The following is a 27,955-nucleotide window of genomic DNA, read 5'->3' on the forward strand; positions in this document are numbered from 1 at the left end:
CGGAGTATTGTGGCTAGAGCTGGGTAGGGATGTAGTTGCTTTGGGCGTGGTTGATTTATATCATGTTAACATCTCTAAGTTATATTTGTTAGTAACTTATTTTCATTAGTTTGAGTTATGTAGTTCGTTATTGTGTTCTTATAAGTGTTCGTCATACGATGTTAAAGTTATGGAAGCAACTTATCTATTTTCATATAATAATTAAATTGAGTCCTTGTTTTAACATTAGTCATTTTTCTTTAATTAGATCAATAAGTTCAACACATTTTCTTATTGTTCCAATAGCATGTGGAGCCTACATGCACGTTTTAAATTGACGCAATGTTTTCCCATTACATTAGTTGTGTTGTGTTAATTATTCACCTTAGTCATCAATCGTTGAATTCACTTTATGCTTGTTTGATTCGTAGGTGTGTGCAGCAATTGATACAAATGGATGAAGAGTACATGAAGAATTGCATGAGACAAGCTTGCATGAAACAAGGTTGCATGAAGCAAGCTTGCATGAAATTAGGAACTAACTTTTCAATCCTTGAAAAATTGTGTATGTAACTTCTTTCTCTTGCACATGGAAAACAGAAGGAGAAAAGCTATGTATGGAAGCATTTATGAGTGGGGAAATTTGCCATCAAGCTTGACAATTTGGACGGAAGGCAAGTCGAATTCACATGGAGATCAAGTTGGAATGAAGATGAAGGTTGCACTATAAATAGAGCTTTCTTGAAGAGAATAATTAAGGGAGAGAGCTGGAGAGAAAGGAGAATTAGAGACACATTGTTGATCTTTGTTCTTCCCTTTCTTTAGCTACTCTTTGTATGATGTATTGTATTATTTTAAGCATGTTTTCAATTTGTACTATGTATTGCTAATTTCCTTAACTAAGGTTAAGGAGGAAACCACATTATGAAATAAGTTTCATTTAAGTATCTATCAATTTCCATAATTATGTTTTTCATGCCTATGACTCTTGCTTCAAAATGCATTAATAAAATCTTTAATCCTTTCACCTCTAATGTCCTGCATTTTTGGTAGTTTGGATGTTAGTTTTATTAATCCATGCTTGGCTTTGTAAAATATTAAATATGAACTCCTTTGATCTCTTGTCATTCAAACTTGTTTCACATCTGATGCTTAGCCCTCACTTTGATCTTTTGTAGTTTCAATAAGTTTGTGTACATGTGATGCTTTGATATTCATAATTAAGAAGCGAAGAAGAGTCTTCTTTGGATCCATTTCATGTGTGATTCATTGTTAAATCGATCTTAAGCAAGTAGTAGATTGATTTCTAGATTGCTACTCCTAATTTAGGAATTGGTAGATAGTACTTAGAGATTTATTGAGTAATAACGTGGTGGAATCTGATACTTTAGTTATTTCATCATCAAGGTAATCGTTTTCTATTTGTTTTGTTTTAATTTTTACAAGTTTAGCTAAATCACATCCGACATTTATTCAACTAGGTTAGCGTTAAATTAATTTTGGTTAAATTAGTTTTTCCTATTTCATACCGTCTCTGTGGGTTTGACCTCGCTCTTGCACTTTTGTGCTACACTTGATTCGTGAACTAATTGCTAGCAACATTTTAAAACACATCAGTGGTGTTGTGCGGGATCTCCTTTGCTTCTGTTTGGTGATGGCGGCGGTTCGTGGAGCACGATGGTGGACGGGGAGACAAGGATTCAACGGTTGGGCTTCTCTGATTTGGATGCGTGGTGGCTATGGCTAGTGGTGCAGTGATGGATATCAGAGTCGATGGTTAATTCACCATGGATGGAACATGTTGGTGATGGTCAGGCCCTATGACAATGGGTTGATGGTTGGGTGAGTGGAGGGTGGTTGTGCCCACTATTTTCAGTGCCTAGAGATGAGAAGATCATTTGGGAAATTCTTGGTTCTCTGAGATTGCTCTTAGGCTGGTGTTGGAGTTTTGGAGAAAGGAAGGGAAGGGCGGTAGCTGGTTTTTGTATTTTTTTATTAGGGTTTTAGTTTTTGTTAGGATCAATAAGTTCTCACTCTTTTGAGCTGGAGTTGGTTTATTTTGTGGTGTCATGGTTATGGTGTCAAACCCGGAGACAATTAGGTTTATGTTCGGTTTACTCTTGTTGTCAATATGCTAACATCCGATCCTTGCACGTAGTCTTGGCATTTTTGAGACACGGTGTTGAAGAGGACGTAGTCTCTTATGCTATTGATTACAAGATTTTACTGACAATCTCGGGTAAATTTGGTCTAAGTAACCTTGGAAATTAGCGTATTGCGGTAATAGTTGAGCCCTTATCAGCTCATGATACTTGTAATTGTCTTCTCTTAGTGTTTTAGTCTTTATCCTCCTAATGTATGATTTCGGTGATTAAATGAATTTTTTTTTTTCTCCAAAAAAAAAAAAAAAACCCATAACGATATGCCTAGCAAAAAATATACGATGTAAAGTTACTATTGCATTAATTAGTTGAGTGTCGTTGTTCCATTATCAATTTTCCATCAAAATTCAAACCCAGTTTTCTCTTCCCTTTTTTTATTTTTTATTTTCATTTTCACTCATGTAAAGTCTCTCTCTCTTTCTCTCTTCAAATTTTAAAAAATCCTCAATTAAGTTAGTGTGGAACAACATCATTAGTTTGCCATCAAACCCATGTAGCACTCATTCAGGCACAAATAATGAAAAAGTACTAATTCAAAACAAGAAAAAGTTTCAAAACAGAACATAATACATCTTTGTTTTTGAATTATGATGACAAGCCCTACATAAGCATGAAACATGATGCAAATCAAATTTCTTTGCAAAAAGCAAAGTTCCCAAACTTTCTGAAAAATCCTATAGTTTCCTAAAATCATACTTGAGCCAAAAATGTAATTATAAATCTGTGTAACTAAATTATATGTGTCAATTGTGGAATATTCCACTGCCTTTATCAGACCCTCCAATCAGACCTTCCCTCCTCAGTTTCTCCTCCTTAGATTTCCTACAGAACACCACCCAAGAATTCACCTCCAATGCTATACAAACACCAAGCAATGTTGAAAGCCCCAAACAATAAGCCAACTTAGCATAAGACCTTGCTGCTCCCATCACCTCAAAACCTTGGAACACATTCACAACCCCAAGCACCACACAAGCATATCCAACAAAATGGTGGTAAGACTTCCAGTACTTCCTGAATTTGGTCGTAGTCTTCGGCCGGAACAACAGCGCCAGAGTCTGAAGCCCTCCCAAGCAGAATGCAGCGAACCCTAGCTTCCTGTGCAGACTATATTGTACACCAGGTGACATATCACCAAGCTTGACCCCAATAGCAAACCCTACCGTCCCTAACACAAAACCAAACAATTGGATCGCAGCGTGGACGTAGAACCACGTGGGACCGAGTGATTGGACGTGTCGAAGGTAGCGAGCTGTCACTGCTCCGATGGGTAACATTATCCCCCAAGAAACAGCATTAATGATGCCATGGGCTGATCTGAGGGTCATAATGTTAGTGTGGCGTGTGGCGGTTGAGCCTGACCTGACGTCAAAGGTTGTTATGGAGGAGAGGTCGTTTTGGTTAGTTGGGTGTACGGTTGGGGAGTAGCCTTGGACGTAGAGCCCGCGGTTCCACACGTGGTGGAGCTTTGTCTTGTTTGCTGTGAGCTTCAATGTGGCGTAGATTTGGACGGCGGCGCCATCATGGACGGTGGCTAGTTTGCCGCCGTATAGGGTGGCGGAGGAGGAAATGAGGTGGATGTCGAGAGGGCGGGAGAGGAGAGGGGTACGTTGGAGTTTGACTGTTGGGTCTATGATGTAAGGAAGTAGGACTATTTGGCCCGTGTTAGGGTCAGGAAAGGCAATTAGGGCACGCGTACCTGTCATTTCCGCGGACGTAGGGTTGATGCCCCACCCAACCCAGCCGGAAGGCGATATGAAGGTTCCGAAGAAAACAAGGTCGAGGGTTGAATTGTGGGAATGGTACGTCCATGCTATGGAGGCTTGTTGTGTTGGGAGGGTGATACATTTATCAAAGGTTCTAGTGGGTGTCGTGGTGGTACAATGAGCACAAAATGTGACATTGGGGAGGGAAAAGAGAAAGAAGAGGCAGAAGAGGAAGAGCATTTTGATGGTGAATCGGAAGAAGAGTGAGATTAATGAGAGTAGGAGAGGGAGAGCTTAATGTTGGGTGGCAGGCTTTTGTTAATATTTATGGGGTTTGGTAATGATGTGAGGCTGATGGTTGGTTCATCGTGGCTGATAGTGTGTGCATGCTTAACTTTGAAGGCAAGGCAAGGCTGAGTGTTTCGTTTGGTGGAGTAGAAAATGAAGGTTCAGGTGGGACTGGAAGTGTCTTTTGTGAAGTGTGATGGATTATTTGGCACATTTTCATCATACATTGGGTTTTTTGTTTGAAGATGGATAGATTCTTGTAACTTTGTAAGATTGTGTTTGGCTTTGAAGCAAAGGGAATGACTAATGCAGCTTTTAGTTTAATCTAAGCGTTGGATCGGAGCTATATAAGCCAAGAGTACTCAAGACCTTGCTTTATTAAGGAGATATCCTCTTTTCAGCAAATTCTCTTAATTAGTTACTACAGCAACGAATAGCAAAGAACTTTAGTGATGCTTTTGATGGGTTCTAGCATCTAATAATCATATTATTGAATTTCTTAACATGACACGAGATAAACACTATTACTAGCTGGAGACTAAATTCCCATACAGGCACCCCCAATCCAAACTAATCGAAGAAGCTAGCTAGTTATGAAGTACGTAATTAAATTTGCTTCACAAAAATACATACTCGAAATATGATAAATTAAATATTTTTTACAAGAGTCAGTACCGAACGATGTTTCATGTGTCTATAGTGCAATTAACAACTTATGTTGCACCCATACTCACCATCAAATCAAGCTAGGTTTGTGAGTTGTGACACAAACCATCTCTTATGGCAAATAGCCAGAAAGAACATTCCATGGTATAAAATTCTCGATATAATCATTTGTATAACACTGACACACTGTGTATATCTTCCTTAAGTGTTCACAAGACTTTTTAGAGCAACTAGTAAAACAGTTGTTACAAACAAAAAAAACTAGTGTTCATAAAGGGTTTTGATTGCCACCATTTCTCCGAACGACGTCGTTTCGTTATTGATATCTTTGATTCATCGACTGTGTGCGCGAATTTGTGCAAGAGAATTAGGGAAACACGTCTAAAACGCAGAGAGGAAAGGAAGATGGAGAAAGAGAAGGAGAGTGTGAGCTTGGAAGGAGGGAAAGTGATACTTGTCCCTTACATGAAACAACATGTTCCCAAATACCATGAGTGGATGCAAGACCCAGCTCTGCTTCAAGCCACCGGCTCTGAGCCCCTCACTCTCGACCAGGAATACCAGATGCAGCTCACCTGGACCCAAGACCCCAACAGTTACCTCTCTCTCTCTCTCTCTCTCTCTCTCTCTCTCGTTTTCTGGGTCTTCGGATTCATTTCTATTTTCAATAACAATTACTGAACTGGGTCATCTTGGTTTTGGTACAAAAGTTCAGAATCCAATGTTGGGTTAGTAAAGTTTTGATCTTTCGGGACAATAGTGAAAAGGGTGTTAAGCTGGATTAATGATTGAGGATTATATGTATGATTGCATTGTTAACTTGTTATATTTCTGGTCTGATGAATGATTAAAGTGTTGAACTTGGTTTTTGCAGAGCAGACTTTCATTGTGTTAGATAAGCAATTGGTTGTGGGAGAGTTCAAACACGGAGAGGCCCATGTGGAAGGTTAGCTAAAGTTTATCGCTTTTTCATGAAATTACTACTACCTAGTGCATGTTTGTTACTTCTTATGTATTAGAAGCTCAAGGCCTCAAATGAAAAGCAAAGAGAGAAAATGTTGTCCAATGAGTTGTGTGGTTGTAGCTGTAAACATCTTATAGATTTGTGATTAGCTTTCTTGCACGCTGGATTTTGTTTTGCATTTTGATTTATGAGTGAGTAACGGTGCGCTCTTTGCCAGCCATGGTAGGTGATGTGAATTTATATATGAATGACCTGGATGATCCCCAATTGGGAGAGGTTGAAATAATGATAGCTGAACCCAAAAGGTACCTGTCTGAAGTTCTTGACTTATCGCCAATCCCCCTTCCTTATAATTGTGGATGCTTATTTGAATCAATGTCAACATCTGAAATGTATAACTATACAGTACTTGCTTAAATTTACTTTTGAAATTATATGTCTTCCATCTTGATCTAATTTTTGAACATCTTGCTCTTGCTAGCATAGTCGTGGTAAAGGACATGGGAGGGAATCTGTCTTGATGATGATGGCATTTGCAGTTTTGAATTTGGGAATTCACATCTTCCGTGTTAAAATTGGAGAATCAAATGTTGCATCTCTTAGCTTGTTCCAGAAATTGGTATTTCTCTGTCTCTCTCAAACACCTACAAATTGTGATGCAATGTTATCCTATCCTAGTATAAATATTAAATACTTAAATAGACTTGCACTTGTTTTTCCGAAAGGTTGACTAAACTCGCATATGGTTGGTGTAGGGATTTGAGGAGACTTCTCGTAGTGAAATCTTCAAAGAGGTGAGCCGAATTTTTTTCTTGACAAATGTGCACTGGCTTTTAGTTGGTCTGCAACTCTTTTGTTGTTTGGAGGGATGTCTGTGTGGACTTAGGAGCTGCTAATTCTCTTGTCTTGGGATTGTTAAGGGAATACTCATGTTAATACTCTTACTTCAATTCTAACCTTGGAGTGGCTCCGATAATGCAATAGTGGACATCTTATACAGTTGCTTCACAATTAAAACTTTGTTAATAGCTTTGTGTTGTTCAGAAGGCCTGGTATCTGTTGTGAAGTGAATACGAACCATATAGAGTATAGGGGTGAAGTTGTATCAATTTCTGGTCATCAAAGTCTCTCTCCCCAAATTTGTATTTGATAATTTTAGCAATTGGTTTTTGTCTGATTTCTGTAAAATCTGCAAGAGTGGAAAATGTCCTGGAAGAGAAGAACTTCTTACCGGTTTGGTTAATTTTGTAAACTAATTCAGTCTTGGAGCTCCGTCTATCCATTTTAACATATTTTCTGGACATATAGGTGACATTGGAGCTAAATGTAACAAAGGCCAAGCATGAGGAGCTACTGCATTTGATGGGTAGCTTGGTTATGCATACCAACTGTCAATAACCTACTTATTCAGGTTACTTTCCCATATCATTATCAAATCAACTGTCACCCTAGTGCTTTGTATGCCAAAAGGGTTTGAGGTTGCTAGACTGAACAGGCTACACATAAACATTAGAGCTAAACTAACACGTAATGCCATATTGAAGATCAATCTAACTGGTCTGTTACTTCTCCTATCCATTTTCACCCTTTTTTAATTTACTTATTTCCTTACTTCTGCTGGTCCTGTTTGCTATTGTTGTAATTGTCTTATCATCTGGAGAATCTAGTCACATTTTATTGTATTTGGTAAAACCTTTTGGTGTTTAGCAATATAATAGACTCTTCTTGACTCGATAGAGTCAACAAAGTTCTCGAATCCTTTAGTTCCTATCCTGTCAGTAGGGATCGGTTTTGGCTCCAAACCGTCTCTATGCCAAAGTGAGCGGTTTAGGCATTTTGGTGTAATCCAATCCAATTAAAGATGGTTTGGTTCGGTTGGTTAGGCGGTTTTCACCTATATAATATCAACATGCTATTTATGAAAAAATTCTGAGATCTCAATAATTGAAGTTATGTTAAATTATCTAAATTTAAAATTCAATAATTAAAATCCAAAACATATAGTCAAAAACTAAAATATAAATTAGATTCAAAGTGATTCACTTATTTAATGACTTAGCCATTAGTATTAGCTTAATATGATAGTATTAAAGTCAAAGAATGAGAGATTGCGAGATCAGAGATGTGATGTGAGAGAATAAAAAAAATTGTAGCGATTGTTAGTATATATTTTAGGCCTTTGGGTCTTGAATTCAATATGACAGTATATCATTTGAGAATAAAGTTATAACTAAAAATTTTTAACTTACTTAGAACAAACTGGACAAATAAATATATATTTATTATGAGTATATATAAAAAATAAAAATTTCTCTTATATTTCAAACATATTGGTCGGTTTGGGTTATGCGGTATTAAATTGATTTTCAATTTTTAACTTTAAAAAACGTTATCCAAACCATATTTATCGGTCGGTTTTGGCTTGTTTGTATCAAGTTTTGCACACCCCTGCCTGTCAGAAAATTGCTTGATTCAGTATTTGGCCCATAAGTCGGGTGAGTCTGAGGGACATTGTTTCCAACTGAGTTCTGAGCCTGCTGGACATGATTGACTGTAGTGTCACCATCTAACGGACCAAGAAACAGCAAAGACAGTCTCTCGATTGGCATATTCATCTTTAAGCTGAGCTCTTGGTTGCATTAAAGGGTTGTCACTGGTTCTAGTCATCGTGTCACTGGTTCATGCTTCCGTTCGAATTACGAAAAGCAACAGTAGTATTAATCCCATAGAAACTTGAGTTGTTTGTTAGAAATTTGGATCCTATAGGTATTGTAAGATGAGTAATGATCTCATCATTGAAATGCAGGCTGGTTGGGGTCAAGAGTTGGTTCACTGGTTCAACCAGCCAGTTTACGACAGGTAGGATGAAACTAATCTGAGACTGTATGTTCTCTGTCTTTCCTTAAAAGTCCAAGTCTTTCTTTCCCGTGAGTTCGGTACTTTTGTCTTGTTTTCTACTAATGCAATTCTTTTCCAACCTAATACCAATTCAAACATCTCGAGAAAACGACCAAACTACAGTTGCCTGTTTTTTTTTTTTTTTGGTCTTCTTCTTTTCTTCCTGATCAAATAGAGAAATAGTCGAGGTTGAAACGCGAGTCGTTTTTTGGGTACCATCAAACCGACATCTTCATATTGATCTTCCTTCGGAATTGAATGACCAATGCATACGCTAACCAATACAAAATCCAACAAGTCCAACGAGAGCGAGCTGGATATATATATATATATATAGCCAGATTTGGGTACATCCAACCAAATCTGAACTATATCCAAATATATTTCGATGTAATTTGGCTTCACCTCGCATGCTCGGTTCTTATGTACGTATTTCGCCGAGAAGTCTAACCGCGCGCTGTCCGAACCGAACTAAAACCAACGGGTGCTGTTCGGATGTTCACCCCCGTAGTAACTCCACTTGCGTAGATTCCAAGTCAAGGGACAAGGGCAGAGTGGTCAGAAAGAAAATGTGCAAAAACAAAAAAAGCGAAACTAGCAGTTATGTGAAAAATGTATGATACTGTCTGTAAAGGGCAAAGTCCCTTTCGTGGAGAGCACGAAGAAAGATGCTGATTGCTACTCATATTCCTTCCATATATGGTCCAAATTTTAATTGAATTAATTAACTGCCAAAAATTAAATTACTTTCTTTGTGAATGTGACGCATCCAAAACTAACAGTTTTTTTTATTTTTTTTAGAGGAATTCCATATATTTATGGATGGTCCTAAAACTACAGTTAAATCATGATACATGGGAGAATGAGAGTGAGTGTTCAGACACATTTACTGACACTCAATCTTCTTCTGTTTTTTTTTTTTTAGTTCCACTTTTACCCTTCCTTAATATAGCTGGTTGGTGCTACTACTCCTTGCCGGTTTGGTAAAGGATGGGGATGGCGGTAAATGAAAAGTAATAAATAAACAAATCGTGAATTATTTTGGTTGACTGAAATTACTTGTTTTTAAGCTTAAGCCAATCACAGAGGGGAGAAGAGAAGAATATTCATGGCCAAAATTTCAAACAAATGGTTGCCAACCATTTGTATTTGCAAAAGGGCATATCAAAAAGGCGATTTGTGTATATAGTGTGATAGCCAGTGTTTATGTGCTTTCTGAAATATTTTAAAATGTGTGAAATGTAAAATGTAATAGCTGGTATTTGAATGACCACACGAGCATATGAAATAGTAAATGATAGCTATTACCAACTCCATGTTGCTGACTCCACCTTTTTGAACGATGTTTATTACAAATTTTACTGTAGCTTCGACTTGTTTTAGAAGGATATTGAATAATTTTAATTAAAAAAGTTGGATGGCATATGAAAAAATAAACAAAAAGTTTGAAGCTCAATGGCAGCGGCGGTGAACAGATTTGGTCATGGAGGTGGACCGGAAGCTAATGTAATTAGAAAAAGAAAAACAATAAATATTAGAATATGAAAGATCAAAGGGTGTGTAGTGTTGTTAAATTGACCTTGTTCTATACAGAAAGCAAATTAAAATAACATACATTTACTTTTAGGAAAAAGAGAGTTTCATTCACTCAAGTAAGGGATAGGCTCCATTAAAAAAGAAAAGTAAGGGGGATAGACTTAATTTGTACACTAGTTAAATATTTCAGCCAAAGCTTATTATCAAATTATCTAAATTTTATTAAGTTAAATATAAGTGAAATCGTCACACAGCATTAACAAAATTTTTGAAATTGCATAGCAAAAGATAAAGGTGACGAATTCAAGATGCAAGTGATATGCTTCGAACCCACATTGAGCTTCTTCCTCCTGAAAATCCAACACCAAGTGAGTGAGGGAGGGGAGTAACACACCCTCATATAGACCAGGCCTTTAAAAGTAAGCTTGTCCAATCCATACACAATGAAGCTGATGTTGTTTCTCAACGTGTCTTCATTGATAAAGAAAGTAGTGTTGAAGTTTCAATGAGAGGGAGTTTAGTCACTTGCAAAGCAAAAACCACATGTTTTGTGAGAATTGAAAATGATGTTAAGTAATGTAATTCTTACGGTCACACGAATGTTGATGTTTATTTCTATATACGAGGTTCTAAATTTGAATCTTTTCTGTTCTTATGAAAGTCATGAAAATCAAAGACGGATGGCAAGTGCTTGGGCCCATCAGTACGTGGGTTTGAGCTTCATGCAAGGCTGGGGCAAATGAGTAACACCGTAGAGTGTCATATGAGGGTGAAGTATATAAGGAATGAACGGCGAGGCAGAGGACAAGTAATCCCTGCTCATTTTATCAGAAGCAAATTTCTCTGATTTCTTTTTCATAAATTTGGATTGGGCTGACTTTTCTATAAAATTTCAAATCAAATTCAAGAAAGAAAAAAAGAAAAGAAATTAAAATAAAAAAAAAGAGGTGAAATCTTCATCTTCCCATTTACAGAGTGCCTATATATTCCTATCAGACCTCTCCAATTACCTTCTCTTTCTCTCTCTACTTGTGTTTCTCTCTCTAGAAATACACATTCTTTGTTTTTTCAATCCCTCACTCATCTGTTAGGTAACTGAATTTGCATTTGGTAATCAAATTTACACCATTGAAACAACCAATACAAAGTTTTGGAGGGGGGCATATATGGAGAGGAGGTTGAACATGCCCTCTGTTCTTATTGTTACAGTGCCTCCTCTCAGATCTTAATTTTCTTCAAGGTTTGGCATCTGGGTTTTCGTTAATCGGTGCGTCTGGTGGGAATCTGATTTGGGTTTTTGAGGTTTTTTTTTTTTTTTTTCCTTTGTGTTGGGTGTGGATTTGGATCCTGGGAGTTTTTCTGATTGGAAAACTTTCTGGATTTTTGATAGGTGTGCTGAATTGTGCGTCCAGTGTTTGATCGGTGAAGGATCGGATATCACTAAATTGAATCCAGGATTACTTGTTTGAATCTGTGTGTTTGTTTGAGACATTTTAGCAAAAGGTACTGTTCTTTCTAGTTGGCTGATTTATGTAATTGCCTGCATTTGGTTTTGATTAGGTGGATGTTTGATTGTGGATCAAAATACAGGTTTTGTTTCAGCTGAGGGTGTTGTTTTGAGATTTGATTGGGAATTGTTTTAGTTTACTGCTTCGTGAGCAATTGTTTTGGATCCGTGAATAAGACCCCTTCTTTTCTGAATTGGGTTTGAGATTTTTGATAAAGATTGGTTCTTTGTTTGAGTCGGGAGTGATTTGCATTTGCAGATTTTCTAAGATTGAATTCATGTTACTTCCAGGAAAAATGCAATCCGATAGTGGCAAGTTATTCATTGGTGGCATATCTTGGGACACAAATGAAGAGCGTCTCAAAGAGTATTTCAGTGCTTTTGGGGAGGTGGTAGAAGCAGTGATCATGAAGGATCGGACCACAGGACGTGCTCGTGGATTTGGTTTTGTAGTTTTTGCAGACCCAGCAGTAGCAGACACTGTCATAATGGAAAAGCACAACATTGATGGAAGAATGGTAATCAAGATACTTTGTTTTCAATGAATGTATTCTTATCCTTCAATTGTGTGATAAAATTTTAAGCCATAGCCGGGCATCATTAAGCTTTTCTGTTTAACTCGCATGAAATATAAAGTGAAATTCAATCTCTTATAGGAGTCACGGGTATGAAATTGTAATTGCAGGAAGTCTTTTACTGTGTGGTTCTGTATTCAAGTAAATTTCAAATCAGGCAAAAGTAAATCATGCTTCTTATACTCTTATATTTTTCAAGATCACTTTTGTGCAGTAATTTATCCTTCTAAGTTGATCATTGATATGTGGATCTGTTATAGTTTGATTCTGTCTTTATGACTGCGTTCTCTATTCTCAGGTGGAGGCAAAAAAGGCTGTTCCCAGGGATGACCAGAACACTTTGAGTAGAAACAGTGGCAGCATCCATGGTTCTCCAGGTCCAGGACGCACAAGAAAAATATTTGTTGGAGGTTTAGCATCTACTGTTACAGAGGGTGACTTCAAGAAGTACTTTGAACAGTTTGGGACAATTACAGATGTTGTGGTGATGTATGATCACAACACCCAGAGGCCGAGAGGCTTCGGATTCATCACTTATGATTCAGAGGAAGCAGTGGACAAGGTTTTGCTAAAGACATTTCATGAACTGAATGGGAAGATGGTTGAGGTCAAGCGTGCAGTTCCAAAAGAGTTATCACCCGGTCCCAGTCGCAGCCCTCTTGGTGGATACAATTATGGTCTGAGTAGGGTCAATAACTTCCTTACTGGCTATACTCAGGGGTATAATCCAAGTACGGTTGGAGGTTATGGACTTGGTAGGTTCAGTCCAGTTGCTGGTGGTCGAAGTGGATTTCCTCCATTTGGTTCTGGTTATGGAATGGGAATGAACTTTGAGCCAGGGTTGAGCCCAAGTTTTGGAGGAAATGCAAATTTTAATAATAATGTGAGCTATGGACGGGGATTGAGCCCTTATTATATCAATAATTCAAATAGGTTTAGCAATCCCATTGGATATGATGGTAATAATGGAGGAAGCTCATCCTTTTTTAGCTCAGTGACTCGGAATTTGTGGGGTAATGGGGGTCTTAATACAAATTCTGCAAATTCCAGTGCTTACATGGGTTCAGGAAGTGGTAGCATTGGAGGAAGTACATTTGGCAATGCTGGAGTTAATTGGCGTTCTTCAGCAATTTCACCTCAAGGTGGAGGAAATAATGTCTCTAACAATAGTGGGACACTTGGCTATGGAGCTGGTGATAACAGTTATGGCTTGGGAACCGGAGGGTATGGAAGAAACAGTGGTGCAACTGTGGGCCCTACATCTTCTTTTGCTGCATCAAATGGTGGTTTTGAGGGCTCCTTTACTGACTTCTACAGTAGTGGTTCAGTGTACGGAGATCCTACTTGGAGATCATCAAATTCTGAGCGAGATGGGTCTGGCCCCTTTGGGTATGGGCTTGGCAGTGCAGCTTCTGATGTTTCAGCTAAAAGTTCTCCTGGTTATGTTGGTGGTTATAGTGTTAATAAGAGACAGCCGAATACAGGTAAGAGCCACTTTGTTAATATTTAGTGAAACTACTGTTTCCTATTTTGAGTTATTCTTTTTTTTTTTTTTTTTTTTGAAATGTAGGGTACTTCGTTTAAATAATTTGGGACGGAATAATGGATGTCTATAAACAACGTCCTCCTTCTGAGATACATGGTTTAAAGTTTTGCATTTGATATTGGTAAAACTTTGTGTCACCCTTTTCTTGAACTAGCTTTATTTTGCTGTCTCTTCAATGCATCCACATGCCTGAACTAATTTTTAACATTGCTTCGTAGAAATACTTCATGAAATCTGTTTTCCGGGTTAGGGGTCTTTGTATTACAGAATTAACTGTAGCTATATAAGAAAAATAGGTAATGCTATTGTTAAGCTCTGCAGTCTGTTGCATAGTTCAATTAACTTGAATTGGGTGATTGGGGTATAGTTAGTGGCTACATGGATTTAGTCAAGCACAATTGTGTTTCTGTGAAGATTGTCTTCATCTCAATTCATGAAGCTGAACTCATGAAATCCTTTATCCCATCGATTAAATTGACTACAACACATCATCTCCTTCCTTCAAAGGAAGTTATGTTTACACATTAGTTGGAATTTGATTGTTACATGGCTACCTGGATTCTTCTATACTTTGTGCTTCCTTCTCTACTTTGTATTCTCGTTATTCTTTATTATTAAATGGATGAAAAAAAAAACCGAAAGATGGTTGCTTTTAACTTTCAAGATATTATATGAAGACACTTTCAATGTTGTAATGTTGGTTAAATCTTTTAATTGGCTTTGTTGGTATTACTGGAAGTTTGTGATAGCCTGTGACCTTCTTGCATACTTAACTATTCATGCCTAGTAACATCTTGGTAATCTAGAGGATGATGCCCGAATGGGAATCGATTGTGCAGGGGCGTAGAGAAAATTGTTCATATTTACATTGTATATGGTATTGATGGGATATAATCGGGTCTTCTGACAAAAGAGGAACTAAAAAAAGAGCTTTATGGGATCTCTCCTTTCTTGTGTAGGTAATGTCAAATAATCTTCTGCTCCTTGATTGGTAATTTGGTATTGCCTTGGATTGAGATTACTTTCTTGAAATGTTGTCTCAGCAGATGTTCGAGTTCTCTCAGGTTTATGACTGTTGTAGATTTTGAACTACTCCCTCTTTGTCTCTTTCTCTCTGCCTCGGTGTGTGCGCATTTGCACATGGGTGTATGTGTCTTGTTTCATAAAACTGTGGTTTTGGTCTTATGTTGGCCCGTGTCATAACATTTTTAGTTGTGCTTTCAAGTTGTAGTATAGAATTTGGAAGGAAATGTAAGAGAAGAGGGAGAAAAGAGACCGTCTTCTCTTTCCTCTGTGTCTTTCGAACTAAAAAGAATCTAAAAAACAAAACCAGAATGTTGTATCACTGGTCCTTAATGGTTGACATATCAAGTATATCCCTCTTGCAGAATTCTAATCATTGCTTTCATAGTAAAATGTAGCTTTTTTCCTTCTCCGCTTCAGATATCTTTATTAGGGAAACGTGGCTTTGATGTTCATAAATGCACAACAAAAGGAAAAAAGAAGAAGTTCAGCTTATGTTTATAAGTTTGAAGTATAATAAACTGTAAAGCAATGAAGTATAATCAACTGTTGCGTTGAAGTTGACTGTAGTGTTTAATGTGATGCTCTGAGATATACCTCTGTTTTTTTGTTTTTTTTTTTTATATTTTCTTTTCTTTTCCATGTCTTGTCAATTGGTTTAGAAATGTAGAAATTTAAAGAAGTCCGAGAGGAAGACTTTTGGTCTTCAGACAGTTTCTGCTTGGCCTATGGTTAATATGTGCTTGGCCTATGCTTCACCTGCATGATATCTCATGTCTGGTTGTGTTTCTCTCATAGTGACAATATTTTTGTTCTTGTCTTTGTATGCATGTCCTACCAAATTGCATCTGTTTCCTCGGTTTGACCTTTCCATAAACTCTTTATACTTTATAGGACCTTAGTCTGATAATCTAAGTAACACAAATGACCTATCTTGGGCCTGAGGTGGAGAGAGAAGATATAGTGGCTAAATAGTATGGGGAATGGGGATACATATTTAGCTATTCAAGTTCAGCGATTAAGGACAGTGTATGAAAGGAGGAGTAATAAATGAACTAGAGGGACAGAGAATTCAGTCATTCATTTAAATCTTATGTTCATGATGCTTACAATATCTTCAAATCTGAGGTCTGACTTGTTATACATCATTTCCATATTGAACAAATGTCATATTATACTTTACTGGCTGCGTATTGCTTGTTTAATACAATGTTGAAAGAGAAAGTATGGTGTTATTAGCATTGGCTCTCAGATGAGATAGTCGATCTAGTTTTAGTGATATTTTGTGTTATTTAGGATTTACCTGGAATGTTTGAAAGTTTTCTCAATAATTCTAAATTATAAGGATATAGCCCAGCATATGGCTGATGGCTACTGGCGACGTAACTTTTGGTGTCAGAAAAATATTTATATTTCATGGCATAAACTTTAAGGGAAGTTATTGTTGTAGATTTGATCCTAAGGAAGCTGCTGGTAATTCTAGACAGCTCTATGCTGTATTGTACTCAGAAAGATGATAAGTGGGAACTGGATTCCAGTTGATGTACATATGTGTGCTCCTCGCTTGATTAGTTATGATATAATAATGCTTTTGTCTTTTTGCCACTGTACATATATGCTAATACTTAACAGCTGTTTTTTTACTTTCCAGGAATTGCTGCCTAGGATCATTTCTGATATCACGTCATAGTAGGTGAAGATAATCCGGTGAAGCAGGTGAATTGTGAATTTTGCAAACCTACCTCATTCATATATCTCAGTAAAAGAAATTTGGTTAGTAAGAGCTAACTGGGAGTGCCTGTTTTGAAGGATTAAAGTTAGAGATAGAAGTTAAAATGGATTTTGTGTTAATGCTTTTGTTTTGAGTTACCCTTTTAGGCTTTTTTGTTTTGATCTTTGAGTGAGATGTAAAATCAGATTGCGGGATATAGTCAGAAGTGTATCATGCATCTCCGGTGAGGCGGCGATACCAAAAAGAAAAAAAAAACAAAAAAACAAAAAGTTATAGACTGATATATATTTTCTTTCTTCTACTTTAGAATTTCATCTGTAACATCTCTGGCAAAGTCGTGGGTTCTGGTCAGGGAATGGTTTTTTCTTATTCTTTCATCCCATCATTTGGTTTGTTTTTTCTCTTCTTTTTGTACCTGAGATTACAGTTTATTTACTAGTGTGAAACATTTAAGGGTTACCCATCTAGGGACCCCATGAATAAGTTTTCGCATATTCCGATTCTTAGTCGTCGAGGTCTTTTCTGATTAAAGAGGAAAAACAATCTTCGAGAGTTTTGTTGGCCTAAAGGTCTAAGAATCTGAATTTTGAATGCTTAAGTTAGTCTTTCGGAGGTCCAAGAGCCCCTGAAATCTGGTTTAATTTTCTGTGAAGCTTTTTCAGGCCTAAAGAAACAAATAAGATCGAATAAAGAAACAATACCCTCTGTGAGAATCTGTCCAAGAAGTTTTCCTTTTGATGCCCAATAGTCTTGGAAGTCACACAAAAAAAGTTGTGTAAATGATCATACGAAGATAGGGGCAATGAATGAACCCAAGACAAATCAAAAGAACACAAATGACCCAGAGAGAAACGATGTGATCTATAACAAAAACTGTGTACTTTCAACTTCTAATTAGGGCCAGTAATTCTGACACAATCCGATAACATGATTCGAAATATGCATGTTTAAAAAGCGTGTCAGTTGCGGGTGATTCCTCTTCTTCATGGGAGAAAATGTTATCTCATCGAAAAGAAAAGAAGGGAGAATTGGTTAAAAGAAAGTGTATCGTGATTATATGCTTACAAGATCTCAAATGCGCCCATAAGTCATGGGTGCAAAACTATAGCTAGGTATAATTTTTTGGCTCTGCGGCTAAGTGCAGTCAAAATAAAGCTCACTACTTTATAAGAAAATGAGTTTGATTTTAGGTGGCGTAGGTGAATCAGAACAAAAGGAGCTGTGAGAGCTTTGGGTAACAACAAAGACACAAGTATATAAGATATCTAGGCTCCATCTTCCATTTCATTTACAGTGATTCTTTACATACTCTTGAGATAAAAAAAAATTTGCAAAATCACTGGTTTCTAGGACCCCAAAAGGAAAAATTAATATAAAAAAAGAGAATCAACATGGAATCTCACAATTCTCTCTAAAGCTCACGATTGACGAAAATTCCTTAATATCCTTGGGTTCAAGAATAGAAATCTCTTTCATAAGTTCAACTTTGTCTGCTTCAAACTGCTGATCCTCTGCAGCGAAGTACATATGGTCTGATTTTAAAAAGTGAGTTCAGATGATAAAAGATGGACTCAAGTTGATTTGGAGACGAAGAATTCGTACCTTTTTCAATGGTGAAGTTGCCAAAGAAACGGAGAAGCTTGCTCCTATTTGTTACTAGTACATTAACAATCTGAGGAGGCTTATTTTCATTTGCAACAAATAGCTGTAAATAACCAAAACAAGAAGTCAGACTTGTGATGTATAATGCTTCATTTTACGATACTAAAATTTTGGTACGTTCTGCACAAACCTTGAAGACATGAAAGGTCTCCAATTGGATTGTCTTGTTTGGATCCTGCAAACATGTAGTATGCACAAAAAAAGAGAGGGAATTAAACATCCGCATGTGTTAGAATGCATGCACATCTGTGTCTGTGAGAGCAAGTCTATACCCTGAGAAGGTTCATTAGGATTCTCATGTTATCCAAAGAGCACACGTATCGAACCATCACAGCAGAGTTTGAGCGATCCAGTAACATATTTCCTAACAGCTGAAACAAAGTTCAAAGATGTACTCGTCAGTGTAACAGAACAACTATTCCTGTTGTTTTAGCAAAATAAATCTCAGCAATGAATATATTACAGAAAATTGGATGACATAAATAAGACTCTCGGGGGCACAAAAACTATGTATACTTACCTTGATAGCCTGCCGTTTGGTGATGTAATTCTGAGACTCCAGCAACTGCGAATTATATTCTTGGAAAAACTACAGCCGGCCAACAGTGGGAAACAATTCAGATATTGACAATGATCATTCTATTTTTACAAAATGCAAAAAGAAAAAGTCTAAAATCATTCTTATCAGAGGGTTTCAATCATCACATTTAGACACCTTGACGGCCTAAATATCTAAAATCATCTTTATCCATAGCCTGGAGTACTATGTTATAGAGTAAAAGTCACCATAACCAGAAGAGTTCATGTAGATTGCGAATCTTACCCAGTCATAATTATTAGACAAAAATTGTGCAACTGTTGACTTATGCCTGGTCATAAGCTCCTGTGCGAGTATGTCAATGACAGTAAAATTAGTACACAAATATAGTGGATTTTGTTAGTTTTTACAATCTGGAATAATGATCAAACCATTCTCAACCTTGAAAGTGGCTGCAGCATCCGATGCTATTTCAAAATTTGGAAGTTGTATATAATCGAAGAACTTCTTCATGTGGTCTGATTCCAGGACGTACCTGAGAAGTAAACCAGTTGAAGATAATATGGCATATAATAACCAACTCATGACGAATGGAACCTCTGACTCCTCCAGAATACAAAAGCGCAAACTTGACTCATCTAGAGATGTACATATTGAAGGCTTTACCTCGCAACAACCTGATGACGAATGCATTCCCTTAAAATTGCACCATAAGATAGAGCAATATCACCGTCTCCATAACTGAACCAAACAAGCCAACTAATTTGGTACCACTAGCCATTCACATTTATAACTATGTCAACGGTACTAATAAATTGATCTTACCCAGGTATCAGAATATCTATAAGATCAATATTCTTTTCCAAATACTCAGAAGCAATCAATCGCGATTGAACCTGTTGCCTTTGCAAATTTGCGACAATATGTGTTGCGTTTTTACGAGTCTGCAGCAATACAGTTTAAAAGAAGTTAACACAAATCTAGTAACGCAAATTATCAAACCACACAATTATGTACACAAATTAATATACAATAGCAGCCAGACAACAAGCAAATGTTCCATTTAAGAAGATGCATAGTGACGAATGATATGCTTATTGCTTACCTCAAGGTTGAGCTTCGAAAGGCTAGCAATGAGAAGGCGGAACGTATCATCTTTGAAAAATTCCTGGGTAAGCTGTGCACAAGTGTCTTTATTCGGCTCTGATTCACCATCGCCATACAGAAGTGTTCTTATCTCCAACATTGATTTTGTTAATTCTTCCATCTATAACCATATTCAAAGTAAAATAGTTACATCATAATCCATATATCTATGTAAAAATCTATATCATGATACTTATTCATGTAGGATATGTATATCTGCAATGTCATAAACAATTACAGCTACAGAATTTCATTTCCAAATAAACCTCATTTACTCAAAAAAAAAAAAAACAAAAAACAAAAAAAAAGACTCATCAAATTTCAGAACAGAAACTAATCCACACCTCCCAAATTTCAAAATCTCATGAAACTCTATATCAAATCCATCATTGCCTAAAATTAATTCAACATCCTACTCTTCAATTTTTCAACCGCCAATAAAACCAAGCAAACAATAATAAGAAATTAAAGTGAATAAATGATGGTGACAATGAACACTCGCCTTGTCTTTGCGTTTCTGCTCGCGGACTTCCATGTTGCCATTGAAGAAGATGAGAAGCTCGCGCGTGTGCTTGACGAGTTCCAAAGGCTTGCGTGCCTTGGATTTCTTGAGAAGACCCTTCATCTTCAATTTCACTATCAAAAGAGACCTTTCATATTTGCTGCGTTTCTGGGGACGGAACCTCAATTTAGGGTTTATGAGAAGAGATGGGAACAACATATGGGATTGAGATAGAGCTTCAGAATCCATAACGGTTTTTTCGGGATGACGCAGAGTTGTTAGTTACAAATATAGCAACCGCCAAAAAAGGACTTTCCCGCTTAAACGCGTGTGTTCCACTTGCCAATCGAATTCATACAAGTGGAATATTTAAAAAGATTTGTGGGGCCCAATTCTTTAAGGCAATTCTGTAGAGAAAAGTACAAATAGATTTTACAGCTTTTTAGGACCTGAAAATAGTAAATACAAGGTAACAACCTAGCAGTAAAATTACAAAACGGATGAGGAGAGCAAAAATAGTGAGCATATATTATTGGGTTTTTGTCCATTTACACCATTTTTAGAGATTTTTTTCCTATTTACCCTATTAAGTTTTTTTAATTCCCTCTTTTACCCAAAACACTCTAAGGAGGTCTTCCCTAATATCCCATTAAGATTTTGTTTTTTGTTTTTATTTTTTTTTAAATACCATTTTACCCTCACTCATTTGTTACTTAGAGAGAGAGAGAAACTATGGGAGACTTCGCCAGAGCCCGGTCACCGGCCGCAAGAATCTGGTCAACTTTCTCCTGATTCCGGTCACCGGTTGCCGCCCACTGGAATTTCCTGAAAATTCACCGGAAAGTTTTTTTGCCCCCAATAGACGTCTATTGCCCCAATAGTCTATTACCCCCTAATAGACGTCTATTTCCCCCCAATAGACGACTATCTGCCATGTACTGCCCCCTAATAGATGACTATCAGTCATGTATTGCCTTCCAATAGGACTTTCAGTTGCCAGAATGAGAACTAATCTCCCTAAATTTAGACAAATAAAACTTTGATTACAGAAAAAAAAAAACAAGGAGATTACATCAATTCAAAACGTCTATTGCCCTCCAATAGAGGGGTAATAGACGTCTATTAGGAGGCAATAGACATTCAAAACTTCTTTTTTCTTTCCTTATGTCCCGTTACTTAAAAAAAAGAAGCTAGAAATTGATTTGCACACCCCAATCAATAGTCGGACCAAAACCACCGGAGCTCGCCGCCGACCTCTCTCACCTCCAGTCCTCGTCAGGGTAGCCACTGACTTTGCTCACCGCATCCACCTCATCATGCCGAATCGTACGGCTCCGGCACCGAAACTCGATGTCGATTTCTTTCGACTTGAAGCTCAACGTCGTCGGCTTGCAAGTTTTCTTGGTGCGGCAAGTCACCTGACCTCTATACGAAGCTCGAAAGAGAGAGAGAGAGAGAGAGAGAGAGAGAGAGAGAGAGAGAGAGAGAGAGAGAGAGAGAGAGAGAGAGAGAGAGAGAGAGAGAGAGAGAGAGAGAGAGAGAGAGAGAGAGAGAGAGTGACAATGCTGTAATTTATTAATTAGGCTTAGGGAAAAATGGTCATTTAACGTTAAACTGTGTAGGTGGGAATAAAAACCTGTTGCTGGGATAAGTGGGTTAATATTTTCTTATTTTGGTGCTTTAGGTAAGGATCCTATATTATTTTGGACAATAATTAAGTAATTAGATTAAACAAAGCAGTTTTGAACCATATATGAATAAGAACATTTTAGTTTTGTTCCAATGACTCAATAATTATAACAACATATCGGATAATGGGATTGATCCAACGGTTGGATCATTTCGACTTGAAACCCAAATTTGCGAAACTTCAGAAATTCCCAATAGTCCCCAGGTTCATCGTATAGCTACCAAACTACACCCACATGCTCGTAACGATGAGCTCAACCCAATAGACCAAAGTAGGACACCAAAAACCGCCGAACACGTCACCAAATTTCATCAAGATGATCATCTCATCATCCCCAACAACTTTCTCAACTATGACAAAACTCAATTTCAAGTCTATGGATCGAAATTTACCTCGAAAACCCGAAAACCCTAGATTTTCCTCTTGCCTTCGATTCTCCTTCCTCCTGCTTAATTGGAGCTAGCCACTGGTTGAATTCGAACCAGGGAGGAGAGAGCTTCAAGATGTGGGTGGTGGGCTGCCTGAGATGATCGGAAAACCAAGAATTGGCGAAAAACTTTAAACGAGGTTAACATAATTTTTGCTCGCTGCGGTTCCTACTGTCGGAGTCAACGTGCACCGCTGCCACAGATAGGAAGAGGAAGTCAAGGCGGTTCAAATGGAAGTGGTTTCCTCAAAAACTGAATCGAACAAAAAGTCAACCCTTGAAACCCCTAAAAAGTCCGAAACAAAAGTAAAAAGTAAAGATAATTATCGTTTACTGTCTAAATGATTAGTAAACGGGAAAATTTGTGTATGAGGTGTAATAAAAGTATTTCCTTTCATTTTGCATTCTAAACGCAAGAAATGAACAACTTTCCTCTCTCGACGCTTACTTTCCGCGAACCAAATGAGGTCTTAGGGTAGGGGTGAGATTCTTAATCGGGTCTCATCTTGTGCCTCAATTGGAGGGGATACCCAAAGAAGTGGAGCTTTTGGGCATTATGTTTGGGCTCTATGGCTGGCTCTTTATGGACCAGGCATAGAGCCTATAGTAATGAGACCCAAAAAAAAAAAAAATGCCCATAGTATAGTAGACGTACGACCTTTCAAAAACTAGGAAGTAGCTCTGACTTCCACGGCGTCCCAAGAGAAAGAAAACCCAAAGCGAAACAACCTGCACCACACAGAGTCAGTCACTGATAGCACACGACCCTTGTATACCATACTCCCCCTCACATAGAACAAGGCCCAGATGTTGATTCTTCAGAGAATGGCCACCTCCTCTTCTCTCCTCTCATCCCCTCTCCTAAAGATCTCTTCTTTCCCCACCCAGTTCCTCTCCCCGCTTAAACGCTGCGTTTCGCAACCCACCACCACCGAGTTCAGGGCCTTGGCCCTTTACAGAAATGGAGTCTCCACCTCCGCCGCTGTGGCCACCACAGAGTCTCAGGTTTCGACCCAACACGACAAATTGAAGGAGGCCCAGAAGGAGAAGACTGATAAGCTTGACAAAGTTGTGCTTCCTTCCAATGAGTCCTCTGAGAAACTCCTCAGAATTCGCCACACGGTATTGCAATTCGCTCTGGGTTTTCGGGTTTATGGTGTTGTTGAGTTTGCTCTATTGATTTGAGCTGTTGGGTTAGCTGGACTTTCTGAATTGTAGTTTGCTTAGAAACCAAGTAGCTTCCTTTGTCAAAATTTGTATGCTCTTTTTTTTTTTTTTGGGTTACAAAAATTTGCATGCTTTTGTGCCTTTGATTTCAATTCTATGCTACCAATTGTCACCGAGAATAGTTGTAATCAATGTTGGGAAGAATGAGGAAGTGAGGAAGAAGATAAAAATCATAACTTTTGGGTAATTTGATTGTTTACGACTGGAGAAAATGGGAAGACAGATGTTTTCGGTCTTTGGATGAAATGTTGGGGCAGTCTGCTATTTGTTAAAAAAGTGAAAGTGAATTTTCTGAGGAATTCGGTATGGATGGTGTGTTTTTTTTGGGTGCTATGATGGATATTAAATAGTTTTATATGCATCACTGCAGTGTGCGCATGTTATGGCCATGGCTGTTCAGAAGCTCTTCCCAGATGCCAAAGTGACAATTGGGCCGTGGATAGAGAATGGGTTTTATTATGATTTTGATATGGAGCCTTTGACGGACAAAGAGTTGAAGAGAATCAAGAAGGAGATGGTAAGCCAATTTATGTATCCGGACTCTCTTCTTTTATCAATGTTTTGGAACCATCTAAGCATTGCAAACTGTTCATCAGCCTCTGTATGCCATCTGTAGGATCGCATCATTGGTAGAAATTTACCACTTGTGAGAGAAGAAGTTTCAAGAGAGGAAGCTCAGCGAAGAATAAGTGCTCTCAACGAACCATACAAACTTGAAATTTTGGATGGTATCAAGGAAGATCCCATTACCATCTACCACATTGGTAAGTGTTGTCCTAGTTTTGAGTTTCACTGTAGAATGACATGTGGTGATTTAATTACAGGAACTTTGTATAAATGATTCCTAGTAAAGAAAACAAAAGATCAGCTATTTTCTTGAGCTTTACATACACGTATAACAATAGTAGGCAGACACTTTATAGTGAGATTCAGTTTTCTCTGATGTGATGTTTAAGTTGGCTTTTTGTTTCTTACCGTGATGGACATATGTATCTCCATGACATGTGCAGTTAGATTCCAGTGGTATATATTATTCTAAGTTCTTCTCAGGTAATGAATGGTGGGATCTATGTGCGGGGCCTCATGTGGAATATACTGGAAAAATTAACAGAAAAGCTGTCGAACTTGAGTCTATTGCTGGTGCTTACTGGAGAGGTGATGAAAAGAAACCGATGTTGCAGAGGATCTATGGCACTGCATGGGAGAACGAAGAACAATTGCAGGCATACCTTCATTTCAAGGAGGAGGCTAAACGCCGAGATCACAGGCGCCTTGGTCAAGTTCTTGATCTGTTTTCTATACAGGTGCTCAGAGTGAATAGCACTGGTGCTCTTCATGCTATTTACGCTGATTTTTCAGTTAGAACTCCATATTTTCAATTATTTGGTATGAGGATTCTTGCATTGAACATTTTAGTTTGAGTTTCTACAGAATGATGCTGGCGGGGGTTTAGTGTTCTGGCATCCAAAGGGTGCTATTGTGAGGAATGTAATAGAAGATTTGTGGAAAAAGACACACATAGAGCGTGGTTATGATCTGCTATATACTCCACATGTTGCAAAGGCAGATCTTTGGCAGATAAGTGGTCATCTGGATTATTACAGAGAGAATATGTACAATCAGATGGATGTTGAAGATGAACTTTATCAACTTCGACCAATGAACTGCCCTTATCATATCTTGATTTACAAAAGGAGGCGTCACTCTTATAATGACTTTCCTATTAGAGTTGCTGAGTTGGGAACTGTATACAGATATGAATTGTCTGGAAGCTTACATGGCCTTTTCCGTGTAAGAGGTTTTACTCAGGTATGTTATAATATCTTGTTGCAACCTGTTCATTTTTCTAGGCACAGAAGAAAAAGAAAAAAGTCGGTCATACTTCTGAGCGTTACAAATTTTTGTTTTAAATTGTCCAGTCTTTTTTATTAGAGACTGAAGTCCTTTAATATTGAAGGAGTTAATCTTTGTTAATTTTACAAATAGGTTTATGGCTGTTGCTTAAAGCACTTGATGTTCATTGCTAGTACACAGCTACATACCACTTTATAACCGCATTTCTTAACATCTCGTCCTCTTCTTTTCCCGGAGCTATGAAGTGTTCTCCGTTTAACCTCACGATCTTTTTTCAGGATGATGCACATATATTTTGTCTAGAAGATCAGATCAAAGATGAAATCAGGGGTGTTCTAGATCTTACGGAAGAGTTATTATTGAAATTTGGCTTCAGCAAATATGAAGTTAATCTCTCGACGAGGCCAGAGAAGTCTGTTGGAGATGATGATATATGGGTGAAAGCAACATCTGCCCTTAGAGATGCCTTGGAGGATAAGGGTTGGAGCTATCAAATTGATGATGGCGGTGGTGCTTTTTATGGCCCAAAGATTGATCTTAAGATTGAGGATGCTCTTGGAAGGAAGTGGCAGTGCTCAACTATACAGGCAAGTCCTGAACATAATGAATTTGTTCAACAGACTTTGTTCTGATCTCACTCCCTCCCTCCCTCTAAATATGTATCTACCAATTGTACAGGTTGACTTTAACCTACCACAGCGATTTGACATAACATATGTTGACTCAAATTCGGAAAAGAAGCGGCCTATCATGATTCATCGAGCTGTTCTTGGGTCCTTGGAGAGGTTCTTTGGAGTCCTTATAGAGCATTATGCTGGGGATTTTCCATTATGGCTTTCTCCAGTGCAAGCTCATGTTTTACCAGTGACAGACACTCAGGTATTCAAAGCAGTTTCAGTTGATATTTAAAAACATTAAGAATCCTTCCACATTTAATATTTAAAAACATTAAGAATCCTTCCACACAGTCTATAAGGAATTGAGGACCTGCATTTTGGTTTCTCATGAAATTTTGATGGCTCAACTTCCATTTATCGTTTGAATCCATCTCATGAGTGATGATTGTCCATGCTATGACTTCTAAACTTCTATTCTTGTTCAATATAAGATTGTTTAGTTGCCCCACACTTTCAAAATGATGGATTCATTTAAGGTTACGAATGTGAGCATTGCATGGGTCTTTTGAATTTTTTTAGAAGGAGAACCGTTGCTATTTTACCCCCTTTGATTTAATTATTTAGTAATTGAGGCAAATCAGACAATTATCTTTGCACTAAAGCAAAAATATTAAATTTCTGTACAGCTCGATTACTGCAAAGAGCTGACCAACAAACTGAAAGCAAATGGTATTCGGGGTGAACTTTGCCACGGCGAACGACTGCCAAAACTGATTAGGAATTCAGAGATGCTCAAAATTCCATTAATGGCTGTTGTTGGTGCCAAGGAAGTTGAATCTGGAACTGTTACAGTAAGATCCAGGTCTGGTGAGGATCCAGGGACCATGACGATTGACGATTTTGTCAGCAGAATCAAGTTAGCCATTGAAAGCAGAACATCATTTTGAAAGTAGAGGCAGTTTTGTTACATTTGTAGGTTTCTATACCATAGCGACATTGTATCCCATGTATTGTTTAGCGAGTGCAGATATGGATTTTCATTTGCACTAGAGGTTGATTTTGGTCTCTCACTTCAAAAGGGCTATAGGCTGCACTCTTGTGTTTGTATATACTTCTTGGATAGTTCTATTAAACAATTTTTTTTTTAATTTTCATGCTCTCAGTACTTGGTTTTGATAATGAAAGGTTCTTGAAGATCTCATTTCAGATGTGTTCAGCTTTTTTGGTATGAAACCTAACAGAGGCCCAAGCGCGGGCGTTTGAAGGGATGGGTTGGCGGTGCTGCGGTTGTTTGGGGGTTTGATAAGGGATTTGAAATCCTCAATGGGGCTCACAGGTGCTAGAATCCCACAATCACTTGAGGGAAGAGCCTACCGGATCAGCTACCTATGGCTCTGGTGTTGCGGTCGCGCTGGAATGAAGTCAGTGGCGGTGTCAACGGTGGCGATGACCTGGGTGCTTGGGGATGCTGGTCTTGGGCCTGGGCCTTTGTTGCTCTGGGTTTGGGCCTCCATCAAGCTAGGGTTTCAGTTTGGATCCGAATATGGAATCCAGAGGAATCCGTCAAATTTGGGGTTTGGGCCTGGGCTCTAGGCTGGATTTGGTCTCTCATTTTTGCTAGGTTTCTGCATTGGGTTCCTATTAGTTGCTGACTTGCTGTGTTAGTTACATAGGTGGAAGACTGCATTCGTTTCGTTTATGTGGAATATA

The 27,955-nt window shown here is 38.0% G+C and overlaps 5 protein-coding genes across 14 annotated transcripts; 3 read left to right on the forward strand and 2 right to left on the reverse strand.

Moving 5' to 3' along the window:
- Window positions 1-2,659: 2,659 nt before the first annotated feature.
- LOC112187034 (cytochrome b561 and DOMON domain-containing protein At2g04850) lies at window positions 2,660-4,156 on the reverse strand. Its single transcript, XM_024325655.2, has one exon. The coding sequence runs from the start codon at window positions 4,085-4,087 to the stop codon at window positions 2,885-2,887; it is 1,203 nt and encodes a 400-aa protein (XP_024181423.1). The 5' UTR covers window positions 4,088-4,156; the 3' UTR covers window positions 2,660-2,884.
- Window positions 4,157-5,042: 886 nt separating this feature from the next.
- On the forward strand, window positions 5,043-7,376 carry LOC112187035 (N-acetyltransferase 9-like protein). Of its 2 annotated transcripts, none has more exons than XM_024325656.2 (6): window positions 5,043-5,396; window positions 5,676-5,747; window positions 5,983-6,070; window positions 6,252-6,384; window positions 6,521-6,559; window positions 7,074-7,376. In XM_024325656.2, exons 1-6 carry the CDS (start codon window positions 5,207-5,209, stop codon window positions 7,161-7,163), a joined length of 612 nt encoding a protein of 203 aa, XP_024181424.1. In that variant the 5' UTR covers window positions 5,043-5,206; the 3' UTR covers window positions 7,164-7,376. The 2 variants fall into 2 exon arrangements, with proteins under 2 accessions (XP_024181424.1, XP_024181425.1); XM_024325657.1 differs by having other exon boundaries at window positions 5,255-5,396; window positions 5,681-5,747; window positions 7,074-7,176.
- A 3,796-nt stretch (window positions 7,377-11,172) lies between these two features.
- On the forward strand, window positions 11,173-17,065 carry LOC112187033 (heterogeneous nuclear ribonucleoprotein 1). 9 transcript variants are annotated; one of them, XR_002930961.2, is made up of 7 exons: window positions 11,174-11,466; window positions 11,590-11,702; window positions 11,998-12,224; window positions 12,580-13,765; window positions 13,852-13,948; window positions 14,667-14,786; window positions 16,502-17,065. XR_002930961.2 is itself a non-coding variant. In XM_040514497.1 (5 exons), the coding sequence occupies exons 3-5, from the start codon at window positions 12,003-12,005 to the stop codon at window positions 13,863-13,865; spliced, it is 1,422 nt and encodes a 473-aa protein (XP_040370431.1). In that variant the 5' UTR covers window positions 11,174-11,466; window positions 11,590-11,702; window positions 11,998-12,002; the 3' UTR covers window positions 13,866-13,949. The 9 variants fall into 9 exon arrangements, 4 of the variants coding, with proteins under 4 accessions (XP_040370431.1, XP_040370433.1, XP_024181419.1 ...); XR_002930964.2 differs by lacking the exon at window positions 14,667-14,786 and adding an exon at window positions 14,787-14,891; XR_002930962.2 differs by lacking the exons at window positions 13,852-13,948; window positions 14,667-14,786 and adding an exon at window positions 14,787-14,891 and having other exon boundaries at window positions 11,173-11,466.
- Window positions 17,066-17,796: 731 nt separating this feature from the next.
- Window positions 17,797-20,705, reverse strand: LOC112187037 (putative MO25-like protein At5g47540). Its single transcript, XM_024325658.2, has 11 exons — window positions 20,431-20,705; window positions 19,888-20,049; window positions 19,608-19,726; window positions 19,449-19,523; window positions 19,224-19,317; window positions 19,068-19,127; window positions 18,765-18,833; window positions 18,517-18,615; window positions 18,375-18,419; window positions 18,185-18,287; window positions 17,797-18,093 (listed from the first exon to the last, which is right to left on the reverse strand). Exons 1-11 carry the CDS (start codon window positions 20,677-20,679, stop codon window positions 17,969-17,971), a joined length of 1,200 nt encoding a protein of 399 aa, XP_024181426.1. The 5' UTR covers window positions 20,680-20,705; the 3' UTR covers window positions 17,797-17,968.
- A 2,523-nt stretch (window positions 20,706-23,228) lies between these two features.
- On the forward strand, window positions 23,229-27,407 carry LOC112189034 (threonine--tRNA ligase, chloroplastic/mitochondrial 2). Its single transcript, XM_024328298.2, has 8 exons — window positions 23,229-23,669; window positions 24,145-24,291; window positions 24,391-24,538; window positions 24,825-25,078; window positions 25,206-25,583; window positions 25,907-26,215; window positions 26,307-26,507; window positions 26,932-27,407. The coding sequence occupies exons 1-8, from the start codon at window positions 23,355-23,357 to the stop codon at window positions 27,190-27,192; spliced, it is 2,013 nt and encodes a 670-aa protein (XP_024184066.1). The 5' UTR covers window positions 23,229-23,354; the 3' UTR covers window positions 27,193-27,407.
- The last annotated feature ends 548 nt before the right edge of the window (window positions 27,408-27,955 follow it).

The sequence above is a fragment of the Rosa chinensis genome, chromosome 2, assembly GCF_002994745.2.
Source record: "Rosa chinensis cultivar Old Blush chromosome 2, RchiOBHm-V2, whole genome shotgun sequence".
NCBI classification, from domain to species: domain Eukaryota; kingdom Viridiplantae; phylum Streptophyta; class Magnoliopsida; order Rosales; family Rosaceae; genus Rosa; species Rosa chinensis.

Excerpts from the sequence above, each read along its gene's own strand:
- LOC112189034 (XM_024328298.2), top strand. The coding sequence starts at position 23,355 with ATGTTGATTCTTCAGAGAATGGCCACCTCCTCTTCTCTCCTCTCATCC. Across the intron at positions 23,670-24,144 it reads TCCTCAGAATTCGCCACACG|TGTGCGCATGTTATGGCCAT; the intron begins GTATTGCAATTC and ends GCATCACTGCAG. Across the intron at positions 26,216-26,306 it reads GGCAGTGCTCAACTATACAG|GTTGACTTTAACCTACCACA; the intron begins GCAAGTCCTGAA and ends CCAATTGTACAG.
- LOC112187035 (XM_024325656.2), top strand. The coding sequence starts at position 5,207 with ATGGAGAAAGAGAAGGAGAGTGTGAGCTTGGAAGGAGGGAAAGTGATA. Across the intron at positions 5,397-5,675 it reads CTGGACCCAAGACCCCAACA|AGCAGACTTTCATTGTGTTA; the intron begins GTTACCTCTCTC and ends TGGTTTTTGCAG. Across the intron at positions 5,748-5,982 it reads CGGAGAGGCCCATGTGGAAG|CCATGGTAGGTGATGTGAAT; the intron begins GTTAGCTAAAGT and ends GCTCTTTGCCAG.
- LOC112187034 (XM_024325655.2), bottom strand. The coding sequence starts at position 4,087 with ATGCTCTTCCTCTTCTGCCTCTTCTTTCTCTTTTCCCTCCCCAATGTC.
- LOC112187037 (XM_024325658.2), bottom strand. The coding sequence starts at position 20,679 with ATGGATTCTGAAGCTCTATCTCAATCCCATATGTTGTTCCCATCTCTT. Across the intron at positions 20,050-20,430 it reads AGCAGAAACGCAAAGACAAG|ATGGAAGAATTAACAAAATC; the intron begins GCGAGTGTTCAT and ends ATATGGTTATAG. Across the intron at positions 18,834-19,067 it reads TGTCTAATAATTATGACTGG|TTTTTCCAAGAATATAATTC; the intron begins GTAAGATTCGCA and ends GGCCGGCTGTAG.
- LOC112187033 (XM_040514497.1), top strand. The coding sequence starts at position 12,003 with ATGCAATCCGATAGTGGCAAGTTATTCATTGGTGGCATATCTTGGGAC. Across the intron at positions 12,225-12,579 it reads ACAACATTGATGGAAGAATG|GTGGAGGCAAAAAAGGCTGT; the intron begins GTAATCAAGATA and ends CTCTATTCTCAG.